At 36.9% G+C, this 16,459-nt stretch overlaps 1 protein-coding gene across 1 annotated transcript in view; it reads left to right on the forward strand.

Annotated features, from left to right (window-relative positions):
• The window catches only part of NALCN (sodium leak channel, non-selective), a 248,446-nt gene that overhangs the window by 28,713 nt on the left and 203,274 nt on the right, over positions 1 to 16,459 (forward strand). The window contains exons 5-7 of the mRNA XM_074910888.1: positions 2,407 to 2,490; positions 4,065 to 4,204; positions 5,006 to 5,134. Coding sequence (XP_074766989.1) covers positions 2,407 to 2,490; positions 4,065 to 4,204; positions 5,006 to 5,134 — 353 coding nt within the window. The remainder of the gene's footprint in view (positions 1 to 2,406; positions 2,491 to 4,064; positions 4,205 to 5,005; positions 5,135 to 16,459) is intronic.

Below are 16,459 nucleotides of genomic sequence, written 5' to 3' on the forward strand. Positions count from 1 at the left end.
CTTGATGGGTTATTCAGAGAAGAGTGAATACAGGAACTCCTGCACACGTTCATGCTCAAATCTGTACAGCAAAACTCGGGGAAAACTTTTTGATTCAGACAAAAGGTGCTTAGGAGAATAAAAGTGAGTTTTGAAGAATTCTTCAGCAGGAGAAAGACCTATCAGCATCTTTGTTCAGAGCCACATTTGAAGGGCTCAAGTTGCATGTTGATACAAATCTCACTGGAGATTTGTTCCCTAAGAGGGAACTGGTGGAGAGGAGAGAGAGGTAAGAGTTTTAGGATGTTCGTAGCTGATCTCTGCAGAGCAATACATCTGCTTTACAGTTACTGAACATAACCACTGAAGCCGTGAGTGAAGATTTGCTGATTAGCTCGGACTTTAGTTAGGGAAGTAAGTCTACTTTCTTCAGGAAGGACAGGTTAAAAACATGATGCAAAAGTTCCTATTCTGTTGCTTCCCTGATTTGCAGTCTTCCTCCTCTTAATTCTTGGGTTGAGAACTTTACCATTCTTATGTGTTAGAAAATTCTCCATCTGAAGATAGCATTGAAGTTCTTTGTCCGTTATTTCTGATGTGAAAATCACTTGTTGTATTTTCTTTATATCCTTACTTTGTTCACTTCTGCCCTGAAGAGTTTTTACAGCTGAAATAAAGCTTTTTAAAAAAACCACTATTTTTTCCCTATTTACACAATATATCTTGCTGTCACCTACTGCAGGGAATGATAAATCGTTTTTAGGGTAGTATGTGTCATTGAAAATATTAGATCAAAACATCTTGTCTGTTCTTTTAGAATCGATGAAAATGCTGAGACATTTAAAAAAAAATGCAGGTTGACTGAAATAACTGACACCGAGATAAGAAACTGTGTATCAAGCCAGGGATCACATAACAGGCCTCAGTCCAGTAATGTCTTCAGGATTCTTGAGATGTGGCAGTAATTTTTTCCCCAATTATACCTGTGAAAATGGATGTCAAACTCTGTAGTTTGTATCTGGAAGAACACCAAAGAGAGAAAGGAACCGGAGAATATATATAAGGCAGGGGAGGGTATGTTCAATCCGCTGGGAAAAACCTCATTTGGATAGGAGTGTGTATGTGCCCTGAGATGCACTGCCAATGTCTGCACATGTTTTTACATGAAACTGGGATATCTACTTTTCCTTGGGTCCAGTCTTGCCTAGTCTCCCTTTCAACAAACTGCATTTCATCCCCAGCTTTCTCTACACTCCATGTGGTACACAAAACTATATAAATCTCAGCCATAACCTACCCAATAAATGTGTATTTTTTCCACTTCAGTGGTTGAAGTAAAGTATGAGGCTTTAGCAGCCCACCAAAGAAGTGTTTTTATAGCTTGCAGTAGAGGGCCTGTGTTTCATGTCATAGAGAATGGTGTGAGACGCGAGGATATCTACGCATGCGAATTGGACCAGTGGTTGAGAATAGTGTAGTAGAGAGGAAACTGAGCTTGCGTGCGGTCTTTTCTATGCTGCCTTTTAGGAGTGATCTCTGGATTGGAATGTCACCGAAACCATGCTTAGGTGTTATTTTAGAGAGCTAATTGAAGAAGTCTAAAGCAGAGCCAGAGGAAGCAAGGCATATGGGTCAGGTAGGAAGCAAGGTATGTGGGTCATCACGCATCCAGTGGTCAGTTTTGTTTCTTGAGTTTTTATTCAGTAGTGCAAAGGTATGCTCTGAACCGTTGTGCTAGACAATTAATGGAGTGCCAATAATACCAGTGTTGAAAAGTTCAGCATACATATTATTAATGAAGTCTGAAAAATGGTCATTTTTGAGATGGTAGAGTGTTGCACAGGAAATGTCCAAAGAAACTTGAAAGCCTACACTGTGATGAGATGGTCATTACTGTTTAGTGTTTTGGAAATGTCAAGACTTTTTCTAGAGCATAAAAAATGACTGAAAACTAATGAAAAAATTAATGTAAAATCATATAAATTTAATTGAAACTGTTGAACAATATTGAAGCAGTTGAATGGCACAATACTAGGTTGCTAGCTTTTTACATTTACCTTCATGTGCAAGTATTTTGTAATGGGCAATGGAGTGGAAAAGTGAGTCCAGTGTTCATTTTCTGTGTGTTTTTTGGTTTATATCAAAGTGTATGTAACAGGTTTCTTTGTAAGTTCTTTTCGATGCAAGCTGAGAAGTATCACACAAGAATGAAGCTACCATTTATTTACTCAGAAGGTGTGTTTATGTTTCCAGCATATTCTAGTCCAGATAGTAGGCTTTTGGAGCCTTTCAAAAGTGGCATTTTAAATGTGGTACAGAGAAGACTTTTCCTTCATCCAAGAACTCTAATTTATTTATTCTACATATTTGTAAATCCTGACAGTAAAACAGCAGCAGTTAACCACTTAGCTTTTCTCTCTCTTGTAGGGTGATAGTTCCTATGTAAAGGATCGTTGGTGTGTGTTTGATGGATTCATGGTCTTTTGTCTTTGGGTGTCACTGGTTTTACAGGTAATTATTTCACTTACCTTTTTCAATTAATAGTTCCTTAACTGTGAAAAATATATGGCACGACCAAATAATTATGAGTTGTGGAAGTATAGCTGTACATGGGTCAAATTGTTTTTAAAAAGCTGCTGAATTCAGTACCTCCATAATTGCACATTGAAGCATATCTACATTAGTAGTAGATTTTATCTGGTTTAATTTTTCTTACAGAGAAGTTATACATTAATCTGAAGCTTGTTACTATTAACCCTCTGCATAGTCAGAAGGAGAGAGAAGCATCTTCAGAGAGCCAGTTATCTTTTACTCCATATGACAATTGTGCTTGTCTCCTTCCACTGGGTCTAGTAGGATGTCATGGTGACTAGGCAACTAAAGGGAGAATGATTCCAGTGGTAGATGTTTGCTATGCTGTAGGTATTAATACGGTAAGTGGAGGGATTTCATGTAATAAGGCCCACACCTAAGACAACCTTTTCCAAAATTCAAGTTAAAGCACAATGGAAAAAATAATAATAAATATATTTGGAAACAATTTGATGCATTTTCATAAAGGAGGGAACTTGGACATGGTGCAGAAAAGTATAGACTGTTAAGATACAGGTCAGATTGTGTCCTGCAAACCATAGCCAATTTTTTGGCTGAGAACAGATTGAAGACTGTGAGACTGGGCCTGGAATATTAAAAGGATTGTAAAAGTTCTGTAGTGATTGCTGTTAGTCATAACTTATCCACTTCTGACAGATTTAAAGCACATTGTAATTTTCTGCTTTATACACAGGGGAATCCTTGGTACGTCATGTAGACTGGAGGTTGATCTTTATGGATAAGCACCATAGATTAACCAGTTTATGCGCTGCCGGGTTCCTCCTCCATTTTCTTAATACTTTGACCAAATATTAAATGGTTACTCTCAGAGAGTGAGACAAGGATTAAAACAAGACTTTTTCACCCAATCATTAAGCTAAATAGCCTTTATGGAGTGCCTAACCTGTCAGTGTATTAAGGAAATGGTTCTCTGTTCTGTGGCTTGGCAGATACTTGTGTTGTAGGTGGAGTCTAGGAGAAGAATGTAGTTTTCTCATGCAGTTGGAATTAAATGGGAATTTATATGCACATTGCAACTCAGAAGGCAACCTGTGTATGTGTACTTTGATATCATACTAAAAACTTAGTGCTGTGCAACGTTAACAGATACCGATTTTCATATTTGGAAATGTAAATTATTAACTTTTAATGAAGTTGTGTGGAACTTCTGGGGTAGCACAGAAGTGGGCAGCTGACAAGCTTGCACAGCCATCTTGAGTTGTTTGAGACAGAAGCATTATGTACAGAGGCAGAGTATATTTTTGGAATTTCATTAGGATAACTTAGAAATGGATTAAAGGATTTACTAAGATTTTCTTTTAAAAAAACATGGTTAAAATGAACCATAAAATAAACCAAGAGAAGGTTGAAAATTAAAATAAAAATCATGTATTGTATTGTATATACTATAGTATAGTTTTAAAAGTTCTATAAATGAATACAGGAACAGGACAAGGATTATCAAGAAAAACTCCTGATTCTTTTGCTTGTAGGTGTTTGAAATTGCTGAAATAGTTGACCAGATGTCACCTTGGGGCATGTTACGGATTCCACGACCACTCATTATGATTCGAGCATTCCGGATATATTTTCGTTTTGAGCTGCCAAGAACTAGGATAACAAATATCTTGAAGTAAGTAAGGCTGATGTCTGAAGAACAACACAGAAAATTTCTGTTTTGACTTAGAAGACTGGCTCAGAACATGACCCTTCAAGCTTAATGGCCATTTTCTCCCTGAGTTTTAGTTCTGGCTAAAAAATTCTTGCTATTTTCCATATTTAAGGAAAGTTTCCTAGAAAATTATTAAAACTGACAAATATTTAAATAAATCTTAAAGCATTTTGCTAATAACTGTAGCCACTGATTTTCAACCAATGGCAGTAAATTCTGTTCCGTTAATATAGGCACTTAACAGTTAAGGTGGACGGTCTTAGTGGGGTAATATTCATAAATAAAAGTACATGAGCACATTCCCTAACCATTACAGTTATGAGTGTACATGCAGAGATGCTTACATGCAAGCAGACACACGTAAGTATGCTTGGTACAGCATGTCATGGCAAAAGCCATGTAATGGTAATGTGAAAGAGTTTTTTGGTCTTTATTTGGTATCAACTTTACTTCATCATCATATCTTCTCTGTATAAATCATTAGATACCATTTTACAAATGCTAGACTTGATACTTTTGTTGTTGTTGTTGTTCCATCCTTTGTACTTTACAGCTGGTTTAATTACCCTAATTTATGGATTTAGAAAAAAAACATGCCTCCCTTTTCTGTCTCTGGACAGAGTGAGAGATCAGTTTTAAGGACAAACTTTCTTCAGGATGAAATGCTACTTTCTCTGTGTGAGCATATTTTCTATCCTGGAGCTTTTTAGAGGAGGCTTTACATTGCCTGTGCATTCAGTGTCATATTTATCTTTTTGCCAGGCGTTCTGGAGAGCAAATCTGGAGCGTTTCAATTTTCCTTCTGTTCTTTCTCCTCCTGTATGGGATCCTGGGAGTGCAGATGTTTGGAACTTTTACATACCATTGTGTGACCGATGACACGCAGCCAGGGTGAGTTAGCCTATGCAGGCATAACATGGGGCTATTCTTTCATTGCCCTTTCTGGATTAAGAGGTCGCTGGGATGTGATGCTCAGATTTAAAGACCCTTTTCACCCATCCTTTGGGAAACACGATTAATATTTTACACTGGTGATCGAGTATGCGTCGTGGTTTTGATTCAGCACATACTTAAACACAAGATTAACTCGAAATACAGTATAGCCTCTTGTCAGTGGGATGGTTTATAAAATTACAGATAAATACAGACTTACATGTCGTGTTAAATTGTGGACTTGACTGTATGCTTGACCATGCTTACATTGTGACAGTCTCTTACATCTATTTCTTCATTTTGTACCTGTTTCTTTGAAGAGGGAAGTGTTAGCTCTGAAGTTGCAGCCTTTGCTTTAGACAAAATTGGATCCTTTTATTCCTGTTCTGAAATTTTATTCCCGTTCAGAACATAAAATAAATAGAGTAGACATCTTAAGAAAACAAAATACCACTTAATCTGCTACTGTGCTGAATAAAAAGTCTGATTATCACAAAACTCCTGTGTTAAAGATTTTTCTGAACTAGGACCTATAAGCTATCAAATATAAAAAGGTTATCAAAAATGGCAAATACAAAAAAGGTTACAAAATTATTTGAGAATATGCTGGACATTATATGGTATTTTGCTCAGTGAAAAAACAAAACAAAACAAAAAACCCCAACTTTTGGATATTTTCTTATTTATTTAATCAATACTATAGTAAAATACAGGGCTGATCTTCCCCGAGACCAAAAATGAGGCTTTATTCTGACTTTTCCTCTTTTTTAAGAGAAAATCTTCATAGCACAGATTTTTTTTTACAGTTTCCCGTAGACATGGGGGAAAAAACTCTTTGTAAAAAATTTGGTTGTGGAAATGATAAGATCTGTGATTTACCTGTGATTTTTGGAAAAACAAGAAGTGGAATATACAACACAGAAAGATTTGGCATCATATAATTGCTTGTGTCACTGAATACAGCTTTTCCCTGAAATTAGAGGAAGAGGATGAAGTGGAACAGAATAATGGTTGCGATATGGAAAGTTTAAGTTTATAATAGAAATAAAAACAACTCTGAAGTGGGTTAAAGTTGGAAAAGTCAAGTATGTAGAGTTAAGGAAATTTTAGATTTGAGGTTGAACATCTAGCCTTAACTACTTTTTCTTTCAGTATCATCAAGTATATATATTTTTAGCTGTTTAAAAATTAGAAATCTAATTAAGTTACTTTTTAGGTGCCTGGCATAGGCACCTACAGAAAGTCATTAATCACTTTCGCCATCTCCAAACCAGACTTGTAACTTTTAATGGCTCCCATGGTTGGGGATGAGGTTGTGCAAGTTACACCGAAAAACACTTTTTCCTTAGAAATGCTGCATCATTTATTCTGACAAATGGTGCTCACACATAGAACAATATATATTTTTTGTTTGTTGCTTGGCATGGGGATTTATACCTTACTTTTGCTATACTGCTCATTCCTACTCTGAAAACACTTATTTCCTCATCCTGTCTGTAACATTCATCATCATACCTTGTGAACACTTATACATACCTGGTCTTTTTTTAATTTTTGAGGAATGCAGTGCAGAGGCTCTCAATGGAGTTAGGCTGTGCCTTCTTTACATAGGTCAGGGTTGACCTTCCCAGAGCTGGCTGCAGAATTTATAAGAAAAACCACCATGGGCTTGGAAAATAAATATAGAGAAAGAAATAACAGTTCTGGTGCCAAAAGAGGACAATTTGGAGGCAGACATTGGTCCAAAATTTAGTTAGAATGGAGGCAACATGCCACTTCTGAATCCAGGAGAGTTTATTAGCTGAGATGTATTAGAGCACAAAAGCACAAAAATTGCCTAGGCAAATTTTACTTTTGTCTTTGAGGTTCAGTTTCTCAACTTTATAATGAGGATTAAACATGCCTCTCAGAAGTTGAGTCAGTCTGTCTGTCTCAGGTAGTTCTGTTCCAGCTAATGGAGAGTGGCCAAAGTTGGCTGTCCTTGGCCTTAAATAACTTGGGAGTCTTTAATGAGTCACATCTGTAAATACTCAGTATTTCTGCAAACGAGATCCCAAGCCTCCCAAGTCAAGATTGGAAAATGAAAAACATCAAATTAATGGCCACCTGTGAGAACTTCCATTTTAGATGATTTGCCTTGTATTATGCAGAATTCTATGGCAAGTGGCAAGGGTAAAATCTTATTATTGAGATCAAGACTTCATCTCTTTCAGAAATTTTAGAAATCACTCTTTCTAAGTCTACTGCGTTATGAATTATAAGGGAGTCAAGTGTCTTTTGAAAACAGCATCTTAAAATCTTGCTATTCTTTTTTGTTTGGAAGGACGGCGGCAGCCTCATCAGATGCTCGCTGCCTCTTTGACTGCTGCAAGTTCTTTCATCTTTCCATCCTTCTTGACGCCCACACTGCCTGACCTCCTGTCTTTCCACCTCCTCAGTCATTTTCTAATGTTAACTTTGGCAAACAGAAATACTAAAAGTGAGCTAACTGTGGTGTGAGTTTTTCATTCTATCCCTGAAATCAGCAAACTCTGACTTCCTTCCAAAGACTGAAAAGGGTTTTTTTGCTGTTTGATCAGAAGTCTTTTTCTCGCTTATTCTTATAATCTTTATTTTGCCAGACTTTTTTCCCCTACGGGGACACTGTCTTCTTCCTAAACAATTTTCTCACTCTGTATTCCCTTGTGATTATTACTTATCTTTTTTACAACTATGCTGTCACAGCTTTTCCCTCATGATTTTTCCAACCAGTATATCTTTTTTCTGCCAACAAGTGGTATATTACACAAATTTCCTTACGAATATTTAGTGGCTTGAAAGACACAATGATATGGTTGGAATGTAATGTATATATAATCCAGTTATCTAAGTAAGTCCATACATTAGAAGCAGTTTGACAGTTTGTTTTGTTACATCTGAGATTAATTTTGAAGAATTGAACAAATATGGTGAAAATAGGTTGTGTTCCCAAATCTACTGTAATTTACTCTTGGGCACTTCTAGTATGCAAAAGGTACTTTCACAGGACAGGAGAGAGAAATTATTTCCAAACCATTGCTCTGGCATATTTTATCCTCACACACTCGCTACTGAGTGTGTTCCTTATTTTTATTGCCAAGATATGTTTGACTACACAAAAATACTTTCATACTTCATGGTTAGATTACGATCATTCCACAACAGTAAATTTTCCTTTTGTAATTCTCAGTTTGCACTGGAACTAAGGGAAAGGAAGTCTCATCAAAGAAAGAAGGCTAGTATGAATAACTGCCATAAAATGTAGTACTTATCTATTTCTTCTCCCAAAGTCATTATTTAAGAGCCTTTTTTTTTAACACTTTCAGTAGGGTATAGACTGAGTATTTCTGTAGACCTGTCTGCCTTGTCACCATGGCAGTCAATTTAAAATCCATCTTTGCAAGGTTTCTTGTTTAAAGTAGGGACTGCCCAGGAAAATAGATAAGAAAAATAATTACCGAGTAATAGAAAGATCTAAGAGGTTCTTGGTCATCTTTCCATCTGTCTGTGGATAGGCCCTGAAAATGTCAGAAAACAGCTTCAAAGACTCTGGAGCTGAAAGTTCACCAGAATATCTAATAGAGGCAATAAATATGATTAAAAAGAACAAAAAAGATTTGAGATACTGTCTTACATCAGCAGTGGGAAAATAAGAATAAGTAATTGGATTTCTGAGAAAGGGAAGAAATCAAAGACCAAGCTTGAAAAATCAACATACAGGACTTCTTTAAGAGGGCACATTAATTTACTTATTCTGGTTGAACAACCACCACTGCTTTAATATTGCCTTTGGGATTTATTCACAGTCTCTCTTAATAGTGATACGTCTCTAGGTATAAACTCCTGAAATTCTGCTCAGCCCTTTCAACCTTTATGGAATTTCTTTCCTCAGGCTAATGAGGCCTTTTGAGTAAGCTGGATTGAATTTTATAGATTATTGTGAAATTGGCTGACTATAAATGTAAGAATTTGAATAACACAGCTACCAATCTCCTCTTTGCTGTCAGGAAAGTTTTGTATTTATCCACAAGATACTTACCTTGTAATTGATGTACAGATTTGAGGCCTGTTGGGTTTGAGGCCTGAACTTCCCACAGGAAACCTGCAGGAGGCCAGAAGTCAGGACATCTTCCTTATATCATAAAACTGAGGGAAGGGTCAGACATTGCTAGAAAAACAGAATTCTAAGAGTTATCTCCACTGAATCTGCCAGGTGGGTGATCGGGTGTTATTTGCTTTTTTGAATAGAAAGGAAGCTGGGAAAGTTCTGTTCTTTATAGTGCAAGAGGAAGCCAGACAACTAATGGAGAAGGCTGTGGATGTCCTGACATTCACAGGTTAGACAGCAGTTATTACTGAGCAGTACAACTCCCTTAGCCTCGAAATGCAGAGTCATTTCTGGATATGCAAGCAGTTACAGGAAATAGTAAGAAAAAAGTTCTGAAAGAGACTTCAGCTCTGTTTCCATGAGTGATCTATCTCATACGTTGTTTTGAAAACCAGGTGACTGGTTTCAGTTTTGTGCTGCTTTCTGGAAGATGAATGTGATGTCTAAATTTGATTCCTGTCCCAATCTTTTGGATTACTTAAATTCAAAAAGATCTTGGAAATGCTGGAATATTCATCCTGAGATACTTGTGAGCAGACTGAAGCTATTGTCTCAGTTATTTCAGTGTCTCCAAGAACTTGTGGAGGGTGGGTGAGGAGCAGGGAGACAGGAAAACCAGTGGAAGTTTAAAAAGGAGGAAGGGATAAGAGACAGGGCAAGAAAAGCCAAGGATTTATGGCTGGAATACTGGTGAGGTTAACTTCTATTCCTCAAAGAATTCTGTAGTGAATAAACAAACAAAAATTTATAAGCAGCTGGAAGGTAGCAAGGAAATGAGTAGCAGCTAATATGGATTTGTCAAGAATAAACCATGTCAAACCAATATAATTATCTATGGCAGGGTAACAGCCACATGACTTGGAGAGAAGATTGGATGTAATATATCTTTATTTTAGGAAGGCTTTGTAACAGTCTCACAGGAGATTTTTGTAAGCTGGCAAGGGAAACATGGTTAACGTGTAAACAATCATAGAATAGGTGCAAAACTGCTTGGAAAACATGCTCGGTGACTGATAATTAATGGCTTGTCAGAACGGAATGAGCGGGGATCCGCATAAGTCTGTCTTGTGCTATTTGGAGGTTTCATTAACATCCTGGATGGTGCAGATAGAATATTCTTACTGCTCTGAGGGTGACATGAGGTTGGGAGGGACTGCAGGCATTTTGGAAGGCAAGATTAGAATGAAAATGATCTTGACAAATTGAAGACATGCTCTAGAAAAACCGGATGAAAGTCAGCAGGGAGAATATACTGTACTTGGGAAAAATGAGCTGTACAAATACAACATTTTGAATGACTGTTTAGGAGGTAGTTCTCTGTAAAGTGATTTGGGAGCATAATGGAGGAACAGAGATTAACAGAACTGTGCTCTTGTAAAAATGTATAAATTGTAGTATCAGGCAACATACAGGCATTATTTGGAGAGAGTGTAAAGGAGGTGAAAAAGGTATGGGCTTAGATCTATAGAACAGAGATGAAAAGCATTTGGCAGTTTCTTAGCTCAACTGAAAAGAAGTACTGGACACAGCAGTTTTTGTGTGGATAAAAACTCTTGCACAGAGAAAAGAAATCTGGTCTCTGTTTCTGTACTACTAGGATAAGAAGTACATGTATTAAATTTCAGTAAGAAAATTTTAGGTTAGAAGGATATCAGGAAAAAAGTTTGTCAGGGATAAGGGATAAGGCTGCATCGGTGTCCATTCATTAGGTTCTGAATTTGCCTACTGGGGATCTTTAAAACAGGCTATGTGAACTTCTCTTAGGAAAGGTAGAAATAGTCTGGGACAGGGAACTCTATTTATAATGTACCGCTGAGGGTTCATATCCAACCTTATTTTTCTATGATTCTATGTGGTCCTTCTTGATACAAGAAAAGTCAGGTATCGTTATCCTCAGCATCTGAAGAGCTGTTTGCATTTGTACATCTCTTTTAAAGGGGGACACACTGAAAATGGGGAGGATTGGATGTAGGAGTGCAACTATTGTATGTTAGGGAAGAGGTGAGAGTGGCTTGCAGCATCTTGTTTTCCCTCTCTTTGTGTATAAACTTCAGAGTTGTGGTGAGAGCATGTTCTTGAATGTTCCAACTTCATTTTTCACTCTACCTCACATGGCATATCCAATTCTCTCACCAAAACATGCTTCTTATTATCAGAGGTGTTATTATTCTTAATTGTTTTACAGTAACGTAAAATATGTTTCTACTCAATCTTTACACACATTCCCCCCCCCCCCCCCACTGCTTTTCCAGCTTATTACCTAGTCAGTCCTTCTGTCACCTGCCCTCTCTCTCTCATGTAAGATAGAGGAGTTTAAAATAAATTTCCAGAAAACCCCCCATATCCATCATCACTCCCTATCTCCTTAGCATAGAACAGGCTCATCAGCTGCCTTTTTACTCAGTGAACCATATTATTTGTATTTGACACAAATACATCACATTCGCTCTTTTCCAGTGCCTAAAATACTGGCTACCTTTCTGTCCCTGCTGTAGCAGGCTCGGCTAGGCTCACTCATGCCTGATTGAACCAGTTCCCTTCACAGATGCATATTTTACTGTCCACCCTCTCCCTTCCAGCTCTTTGTCTTCATCCCTGTCCTCCTGGCTCACCACAAATGAAGGCTTAGCTTCCTCACACTATCTCCTTATGTGGGACACCTGCCCAGGCAGCAGGAACAAGAGTTTTTAACCTGTTACAGCTTGATCTTGCATGCTGCCTGCCTCTCTTGATTATCATGGCCATTGCCTAGAGGCAGTATTAAAAATAGAGTCCAGATCAACTTACTGTACACTTTTTACCTGGCAGGTTAATGAGAAGGGCTCTTCAGATGGTAGTTGAAGAAAAAGCTTTGGATACAGGCAGTCAGTGGCTCATTTAGTTTTCTCTGTTGAGCTGAATGTAGCCTGTAGGCTTGAAGGCTAGATGAATTTTGGCTTTTACATTTGGGTTTCTTGGAGCCCCAGCAATGTTTCAGATCCCTTATTGACAAAATTATCTGACCTTACTGGAGCTCTGCAGCTGCATATTTTAGTTATACTGTTCTCTGTAATGCCCTGTCAGTGAAGCCCTTTCTCCAGATAAAACACTGATCCAGTTTTGGCAGTAAGTCTTCCTGTTCACCTTGTGTACCAGTCAGGCTATAAAATGGAGAGATCAATCTGCTTTATCCTAGGTAAATGAGAGCTTTGATAGAATGGCTGGTTCCATTTGATGGAAAAACAGCCAGTCTTCAAATGCTAAATAGTTTCCATTTGGAGATAGCTGGGTGATGTTGAAAATTTGTTCTTAGGTGCTCAGCAACAGCAGCCCCTTTCTTTTGCTATGCTGAGTCACATCTCCTGCCAGTTTAGATGTTAGTGACTGGCCAGTGTAAATGCATTTGATGAAGGCATCATTTTACGGTCTTGACGCTTTGCAGTACAAGCTTTAGGAAGGAGTTTGTTTTGCGTGTAGTGAGGGTTACCCTGTCTTGTGCCTAAGCAGAAAGTTTGTTGAGATAAAACTGCATGGTGCAGTGATACAAAGAGAGAGCCAGGAAAGCCTGCCCTGCTCACTAGTTGTAGCTAGCTCTGCTGTTGTGGGTGATGGGTCCAAAAGTGCTTGTGAGCTTTGATAAAAGTGATTCCCAGATGAACTTTGGGCTTACGATTTTCAAATCCTACAGTGCAGTTTAGTGACCTTGTGTTTTCCCTATAGTTGGTAGCCAGCTACTCAGAAGGTGTCTTTCTGTATTTAATCCAGGTAAGTCTGATACGCAAACTTAGGTTTTTTAATTGATCCTGAACATATTTCAAAATCAAAATGGATACAGTCTTCAGTTTAGATTGTTTCTTATATTTTAGTTCATGACCTTGCAATTTAAAAGAGAACAGAGGCATTTTTCTCTCTTTTTTAAAAAATTGCTAGCAAAATACTTTACTGAATTGTAATAGGTACTATAGGCATGATATCACTTCAACTTGTAAATAAGTCTAATTTGATACATCTTTTTGAAATGTAGATTTGTGCAAGCTAACTGGATTTGGTTTTAACTGTTCCTGTTTATTTCCTGTGTATTAGAGCCTATAGCAACAGCCCCCTTTGTTGTGCTAATGCCATTAATTCACGTTGGTTTGATTCTCATGAAACAAGTCTTGCATTAGCAGACATATCATGCAATTGCTATTTGAATTCAGGTCCCTCATGACTGACTGTAGCAGTCACAAAAATGGTCCGTCATAGAGTTGTAATGCCACATGGCATTTGATAAAATCTCAAAATAGTACTGTTCATGCATACAGCTTTAAGAACAAATCCATACTAGAACTTCTGAAAATTTTCTTCTTTGAGCTTTGCTTTCTAGTGCCTGGGTGTACATTCTAGCACTGTCCATAAGAAAGATTTCTTCTTTTGCTCATTTTTCTGTGGTCAGCTTCAGTGGCTTTATTACTCTGAGGGATAATGGCAGAGTGCTTTGAATTTAATTCCCTTTAATGCCTGTAACTAACAATCAAACCAGTAGATTGTCAAAACTGTTAAGTAGCCACAGCCATCCTGTTTTCATTTGGACAATGAGAGCATTAGCTTTGTGTAACAAGGGTGATCTGCCATGAGTAAAGTCATCTGGTTTTGATGTTAGTACCTGTGTTAGGAATCTAAATGCCTTGAATTCCCTTTCTGGCTAGCAAAGAAAGGTGCTTCTGGAGTGTGGCTGAACCCACTGGCCTCCAAACCTAGGGAGATGAATTACTCCTCTCTCTGTTGCCTAAAATGAGGTGGGCTAAGTCAGGACAGCAGAGCTGCAGCCTTTTATTGTACAGCTCCTTCTAGTGATTCAGCCAAGAGATGCTGACTCTTTGAATTTCCGCTTTCTGAAGTTTGAGATAAGGCTGGTGATTTAATTTGAGTCTTTTCAAAATTCCTGTGCAGTGAGTAGGAATAGACGGAACATCAAAGGCACATTTTGTAGACCCTAATTTGGGTTACGTATGAAATGAAAAAAAGGTACAATCAAAATCAAAACAAACTTTACCTAGTGTTACTGCCTCATGTAACAGATCTTCTAATTTAATCATGCCTTATTACTGAGTATGGGTGGGAGCAGAAAGGGAGTAAGACCACTACTTTTCTTAATTTGTTGAATAAACATGTAAACAATTTTCTTCTTGAAAAACTGACCCAAAAAGTAAGAATCTCCAAGTTCTGTCCACAATGGATCGAGTTTAGACACTGAAGGACTGTGAAAACTGTCAAAAAACCCTGATACTGGAACCTGAAACTGAACATATAAATAATGAATAGAAGATCTGAACTGATTGGTAAGATATAGAAAACTATGTACCTTCGATCAAATATATGGAAAGACAATATATTAGCAGTAGTAAAATATTACAGTATCTATATACTGAATTTAGAGTCAAAAGAAATAATTGTATGATCTAGTCAGACTTAATTTTGTTTCCACTCTATGAAACTTTATAGCTTGTGTCTCACTCCGGTGTGTCTCCTAGATACGTATCTATTCTCAATTAGTTGGCAGAAGAAAAATTTATAAGCAAGGGAACTTTTTTTTATACCAAAAACCTTTTCACTACTAAAAATATGTTCTTAATTCATCATCTTAATTTGTCTGGCTTCAACTTTTAGCTTTCTATTATTGTTACACTTTTTTATGCTAGATTACACAGAACCTTAATTCCCAGTATTTTCTCTGTGTGAATCCGCTTACACAGAACAGTTGAGTCACCTTTCAATATGTTTTTTAATAAACTAACATTATTTAGCTCTTTAAATATCTTGCTGCGAAGTATGTTCTCCGGTGTTTCTCATTTTCATGTTTTTGTATGTTTTCCTCAATTTTTCAAATATTAAAAAATATGTAATATCATCATTTGTATGAGTTCCATACAGAGAGAGAGTCATTAATTCATTACTGTTCTGGTTTTACAGTCTGGGAAAGCACTGTCTCTTTCTTACAATGATGTTACTGGGAGAAATATGACAGGATGTTCTATTATATCCCCTCATCTCAAACTCTGTTGTAGCATCTAAGTTCTATAATGTAGTATTTCCATCCTCTTTTATCCCTTTTATTGCATGGGCCATAGTCCATAAGGTTTGCTTTCAGTGATCTCACCTCTATAAATTTGCATTTGGCTGTTTTAAAGTACTTTTCTTTTTATTGGATCCAGGTAACCAAATGATGCTGATAACTTGTCAAATTGCCCCGTCCTCACTGTTATTTATGTTTCTATCCTTTCTCCCTCACTGATTATGGTAGATCATGATGATCATTTCACTGGCAAGTATTTTTCTGACATGTCAGTTAATCAATTTTCAGCCCAATTAGTCTGTGCTTTATTGATATTATATAGTGCCGACTTTTTAATCAGTCATGTTTTATTGAATTAATTGCTTTACAAAGTCTAAGCTACGCAATTTTGTTGGATGAATCTGTAATCTTATCAAAAAATCATGTTAGTATGATGAAAATTATTTTCTCTAAATGCATACTGCCGACAATGAATTACATTCATATTCTTTACTCTTTATCAATTAGAATTTGTATCAGCTCACTCTTTCTTTTGTCTTGCTATATGTCAGGCTAACCGGTTATACTGCTTATTCTTTAAAAATTAATGGCACATTAACCTTCTTCCGGAATTTCCCTGCTATTTTAAAATTTATTAAAAATTAATAGAAGAGATGAGAGATGCCCTCAGTTATTTGGGCCTGTTGATTTGAATATAATTATCCCTAGCAGATGCTGTCTGATACTTTCCTCAGTTACTAATTATTGAGTAGTGAAATCTGTGTTTGCCAAGTTAAAATGTAAAACATGAAATGTTGCCAAAGCTTAAGCTTTGTGTTTATAGTGTTCCTAAAGTCATGAGCCCTTTAAGCATGCCCTATCTTATCTTTTAATGTGATAAAAATAATAAATAGATATCAGAGACAATCTGTTACCAGAAAGGTTTGAAAGCTTTATAGTTATAATTACATATATAATTATGAGAAACATTAAATATGGATGAAGTTTTCACACTTACAGTTTAAAAGAGAAAACAGATTTTGTTCTCAGATAAAAAACAGGAAACTGGTTCTACAAGTATGGTACATGATGACTTTAGGCCTTAGTTTTTCTAAAACAAAAACATAACATTTAAAAATGACCC

Source organism: Athene noctua, chromosome 1, assembly GCF_965140245.1.
Source record: "Athene noctua chromosome 1, bAthNoc1.hap1.1, whole genome shotgun sequence".
Taxonomy (NCBI): Eukaryota; Metazoa; Chordata; class Aves; order Strigiformes; family Strigidae; genus Athene; species Athene noctua.